General features: G+C 37.9%; 1 protein-coding gene across 3 annotated transcripts in view; it reads right to left on the minus strand.

Moving 5' to 3' along the window:
* tmem260 (transmembrane protein 260) overlaps nucleotides 1-6070 on the minus strand; it is a 39138-nt gene that overhangs the window by 25084 nt on the left and 7984 nt on the right. For all 3 annotated transcript variants that reach the window (XR_009266655.1, XM_058748592.1, XM_058748590.1), the window contains exon 2: nucleotides 2288-2319. Coding sequence is in view for 1 of the 3 variants with exons in the window: in XM_058748590.1 (XP_058604573.1) it covers nucleotides 2288-2319 (32 nt within the window). In the remaining 2 variants the exon portion in view is untranslated. The remainder of the gene's footprint in view (nucleotides 1-2287; nucleotides 2320-6070) is intronic.

Genomic DNA, 6070 nt, shown 5'->3' on the forward strand with positions numbered 1-6070 from the left:
AACATAAACCCAGGAGTTCAGGGGTTTACAAATTAGGGTCCGTGGCCCCCTTAGGGGACTGCAAGGGGCTTCAGGAGGAAAAAATAATTTTAGGAAACAAAATGTAATTGCAAAATAATTTAAAAAAAATGCATTTTGCATAAAGCTTTATGGGGGAAAAATTATTTAATTGCAGTGTTGTCACTAGTTGCACAGCTATTTAAACTTATTTTAAAATGTGCTTTTCTCAACATCTCACAAAAGTATCAACTGCATGTTTATATCTCACAATTCTGACATTTTTCCTCACAGATTTTATTTCTCACAATCCTGTTTACTTATGTCTTGAAATTATGACAATTTTTTTCCCAGAATTCTGAGTTTACGTTTCACAAATTTGGAATATTAGAGATTATATCACTTTTAAGGGGTGCCTAGTGTGAAATAATACCAAGTAATAATAAATTAGTAAATAAATAAATGAAAATGAGCAGGGCGGCAGGCCAAATCAGTTGCTTAGCCACCAGGGTTCTCCTGATGGCCAATCTGGGCTTTGTGACCTGCCTATTTTGCAGACAAAAGGTTTTGTCTAGATCATAAAGCATATTTTCATATTTCCAAGCATATATTCTTCATTTACTACATTTAATATGAATAGGAAATTGAATGCACAAAAACATATTTCGGTAACACTTTAGAATAGGGAACACTTATTCACTGTTAACTACGACTTTTCAATCAATAAATTCCTAATTTGCTGCTTATTAATAGTTAGTAAGGTAGTTGTTAAGTTTAGGTATTGAGCAGGATTAGGGATGTAGAATAAGGGCATGTAGAATAAGGCATTAACATGTGCTTAATTACTACTAATAAATGGCTAATATTCTAGTAATATGCATGCTAATAAGCAACTATTTAACAGACCCTAAAATAAAGTGTTTCCCATATTTCGGACAAAATGCCTTCTGTAATTTTGCCCACAAAATAGGCATCGCTTAGAGATATAAACTGAGACTTGAGAGGGAAAAAAGCTAGATTTGCATAATTTCTCATCATTTCTGAGAAAAAAGTCTAAATGCAAGGCTTAAACTTGAAATTGCAAGACATAAACTCAAAATTATCGCGGTCTGAGAAAAAAAGCTGAGAATTGCAAGTTGTTAACTCAAAATGGCAAGACATATGCTTGAAATTGCAAGAAAGAAAGTCAATTTTAGAAGGAACTGTTATATTTAGGGGTCCTTAAAGTTACATATGGATCCCCTGGGAACTTGGTCAACTAGCATTGGTAGCCAGCTTAACTATTTTTTTCAAAAGGGCAGCTTGACTGTAATTGAGGGATTTTAAATTCTGAGTACAATCAGCTGCAAAGTAGCTTCCACAAACACTGCTAAATGTCTTTAATACAGAACGAACAGACAGCTTGAAGACAAGCAAGAGAGGTCAAGGCAGAGTGGAACAGAGAGGCTTGGGAGGGGGGACAGACACAGGACGAAAAAAAGAGAGAGACAGTATGGCAAGCAGATGGCAGGGGCGCGAAGGGCACTCTTGGAAGTGCCAGCAAGGTGGGTGCGACTGCGCAAGTGACGTGTGACGCGTGTGGCTGAAATGCCTGCACCGGTGAAATGCCTGCGAGGCCAACGGCGTGGAAAGGCACGCAGAGGCGTCGCCGGGTCTGGAAGCGCGTGTGGCACGCTGGAAAAAGGCAGAACGCTCGGTAGGGGGCAGTCCTGCGACGAGGAGTTTAAAGGAGAAAAGATCCACGGCTCAAGGGAGCAGGAAGGGAGGGCCGGCGGCCTGCGGCCCGGAGAGAGCCCTCCGACCCTGGGGAGAGCCGCAGACAGGCAGGCCACACGGACAGAGGGAGGGATTACTGGCATAGTGACACCGCCACAGCCTCCCTAAAAGGATCGCGGCGGCGTAATAAACTTTATTAAATAATAAAACTTATTATAACTGTTAACCCGATTTAGTTCATTCTTTGCGGCTTACACACGCGCACACACGCATGCACAAAAAGGAGAGGGGTTGAGTATAATAAGCCTTATACCGTACATAAGGCGAAGCTTACAAAAGCCATCGCCTAACCATTCAGTCTAATTGGATTTGAAGAACAGGGTTGCAAATTATAGCATTCTCTAGTCCTAAGTTAGTCAAAAAAGAAGTGCACAGAAAAGAAGAGAGGATAAAAAAACCTGTGGCCTGAAAAGTAAATTAATCATCTTTCTTCTCCCCCCATACTTAATTAAACTTCCTTAATGCTTATAAGAGTTAATGAGTGGATTGATTAAACAATGCAGCTAATGCTTACCCCCAGCTCACAAGCAGCAGTGATCAGCTCTCCTGTGGTAGAAAAACAGAGAGGGAAATTAATGTAAACCCAATAATTATTATTAAGAGACAAGTCCGCTCCTGAAAGTTTTCCCAAATCAAATACTTGCACTGGGTTTTGCATTAATTTGCTCGGATCAAAACCTGCAAAATCTTCCCAGTGTGACATTTCCTAAGCGACACGCTCATTCTCTTCCATCGCACACGGCTCCCCTGATCCCCGAGCAGACAGACGCACACATACACAGGCAAATCTATTCACTCTTCCCATACTCGAGGTGCATGCGCAGAGCCCCATCCGTCGCTGTGTGCCGTACACAGGCATAAACGCCTGTGAGTCCCTCTACGCCGAGCCACACGCATGCAAAAAGCTCCCTCTAAAACTCTACCAGTGACTGTGATCTTTTTAAGAACCTTCTCTCGACATTATTCATACATTAAGTATCTAGGCCTGTATTTCTGTTTGTATGTTACCTGAATTAATCGTTTTACATATTATACTTATTAAATGTCTTCATTAAGGTTTCTGAGTAAAGTTTACTCCATACAAGCAAGTTGATGAAATATGGCCAGATATTGTCTCGCCTGGTTTGGCTTAAGTACCCAGAATTCACATCAAGTGGCGACCTAACAAAATTAAAACTGAATATCTATACAAGGAAGCAACTAAGGTGGTTTCAACTAAGTCCCATATGTATTGGTGCCAAAACACCAATTGGATGTTGAATTTTTGATTTATGACCCACCAATTGAGAATCAAATTTTTAAAGCCAATTTAAATGCATGTATATATATATATATTTTAAATATATTATCAAATACTTTACTATGTTTAGATAAATGTAATTAATAAATTAATAAACTTTTATTCAGCAACAATGCATTAAATTGATCAAAGTGAGCATTTAAGTTACAAAACTTTTCTATCTCAAGTAAATACTGTTTGTGAAAAGCAAACAAACAAACAAACAAATGTAAAAACCTGAAATCTGAAATCCACAAAAGTAATAAGCAGCACAACTACAACTGTTTTCAACATTGATGATAATAAGGAATGTTTCTTAAGCACCAAATCAGCATATTAGAATGGTTTCTGAAAGATCATGTGACACTGAAGACCGGAGAAATAATGCTGAAAATTCAGCTTTACAATCAGAAATTTTAAAATAGTTTAAAATATAATAATAATAATAATAATAACAATTCATTATTATTATTATTTTAAATTGTAATACTATTTCATAATTTTATTATATTTTGGATCAAGTAAATGCAGCCTTGGTGAGCATAAGCAACTTCTTCCAAAAAAAAAGAAATACAAAAATAATTATCATCTACTTTTAAATGATTGTTGACTTCAAATTTTATTCATTTCCATTCCTTTTCCAGGCCCAGAAATGTTGTGACTGCGGTAATCCAGCTCATTACAGGACATACATTTAAAAAAAAGTGAGTTTTGGGAGGGGGAAAAAAGTGCTTTAAGAGTGGCAAAAATTTAGGACTGTACAAAATCTAGAAATCTACAAACAAAATTTTTTAAATTTAATCTGCAGTTCAGAGATTAATGGGCAAAAAGTCCTTTCACCTACTAATCCCAAATGTTTTTGCCCTGTTGTATAAATCTAAGCAATGCTGCCTGATGCAATACTTGTCTAAACACTGTAAAATCCTATAATCTGTGCTCTCTGATGCAATATGAAATGTTCAGTGCATCACAAAATTTTGAAATTGTTAGCTGGCACTTCCTGCGTATCACTAGCGGTCGTCTGTTTTCGTTGTCATGTTGGAAGTCCTCTATCTGTAGGTGCAGACCCCTCACACTTCAGCGGCTGAATTTTCTCTGCTTTCACAGTCTCATTTAGAATAGAAATAGATACACACACGGTGAGGCCAGGTCTACCGCATTTCAAAGCAAGTGGATCTCCCTGTAATCAAAATTTCTCATGTTATACATCACAATTTCATTCATACACTGCAGTGCTGTCTCTAGACCCCTATACAGAGCCCAATCCCAAAGAGGGAGGGCTAAACGGGGAAAGAGGCGCAAACGCAGTTGAGTGCAGGACAGCGAAGTGTCTCTGTGATAGCACAGCATCGGGCACCCACAGCAGCCTTTTTCCCCCCATAATCCCCATCATTTCCACACTCGCATTCCTAGACAACAGCGGTCCCGCGGGGCGCCCGCTCAGCCTCTCCGGGGCGCAGCACACCTAAAGGGATTAGGACTGCGAGACGGAGACCTGGAGAATTTCTGCCGAGCATTCAGCTGGCGCTATCACGCCGACATCCTGCAATGTCCCCAAACGCCACGCTTAAGGGGTTGGCTGATTTTTTTTCTCTCTCTGTAAGCCCCAAACAGCTTCTTGCAGCCCCCCATCCCCCTAAAAGCCTCCAAAAGCCACCCTGCCCATGCACATGCTGTAAAGCTCATAGAACAGCAGCTTGTTGTTTGCACACCCCCCGCCCTCCCCCAGAAGAAAACATTTATTTTTGTCTCCCAATTATTGAATATGGCTGTTTATGGGGACCTTTTTAAAAGCATTGTGCAGCAATGTGTCTATGGGTCAATAAGAGTACACAATAAAGAAAAGCAAAAGTCATATAAAAATCTAGTTTAAAACACATGCACTTTGTATGCATGTTGGGTTCATGTGGTTTTTAAAACAAACAATAATCTTAACTACCAAGTTAAAAGTAGTAATATTTTCCTTACGGGAATACATACAATATTAATAATTTGTAAAGAATATCATACGTTTATAAATTTAAAGGAAAACAGTATTTTAATAGGTATAATTCACTTTATAAAGTTAATAATTAACTTATTAATGAATTATAAAGATATTAGGGAGCCACAAAACATTTTACAACCTGAACCATGCCTTAAAATCATTAAATATCAAATTATGATATTTTTATCTGATATTTTAAGACTTCTTGACCTTATTACACAAACATGAGTGTCTGCAGGCATCCTTTTTATGCTATCATTTACAGCCTTTTTTGCATGTTTCTGCACCACATGATTTCGGGAGAAAAGGTTTTTCACATAGTCAGTCAAGCATTTTATTAAGAAATAATAGTAAAATATGTAATGTTCGAAAACTGCTGAAAAACCTTCTTCTAAAACCTTTTAAGAAATCACACACGTAATTAATATTTTCTTCATTATGATATTAGGACAGTTGTATCCCCATTATTATTATTTGGGGGGGGGGGACAGTAGTAGTGCTATGCCTGCAAGAGTAAATTTACCTTTGCATTAATGGGACTGCTAATAACAAATCAGGAGAATTAAGTAACTGTTCCTTCTGGAAATTACATGGGAGGATTGGAGGACTAACATAACAGAATCTTATAATATAATCACAAACTGCTAAATGATAAAAAGCTGCCTAAACAATTAAATTATTTCTTTATAGGCTATATGATTCATTACATGTGACACGAATGCAGACCGCTTCATGTTTTCTCCAATTCTGCAGTGCATTAATATCATCATGTACAGTTTTTCTCTCTCTCTCTCCTGATTAATGCTCTGACGTCATTCCAGAGAGATTATATTCTGTTCTCTTGACAGCTTTGAGAGGGACAGACACTCTTTCAGTCTGACCCAGCAGTAAATAACCTTCACATTTGTTCACACAGATCATTTTTAAGTAATGTCTGCAGTGAATAACTCAAAAATATAATAAAATGGCATCTGTAAATGATGCCTTTTCTCAAAAACAACTTTTCTGAGCCATTTTTGTAATTACATTTC

The sequence above is a fragment of the Onychostoma macrolepis genome, chromosome 17 (assembly GCF_012432095.1).
Source record: "Onychostoma macrolepis isolate SWU-2019 chromosome 17, ASM1243209v1, whole genome shotgun sequence".
Classification (NCBI taxonomy): domain Eukaryota; kingdom Metazoa; phylum Chordata; class Actinopteri; order Cypriniformes; family Cyprinidae; genus Onychostoma; species Onychostoma macrolepis.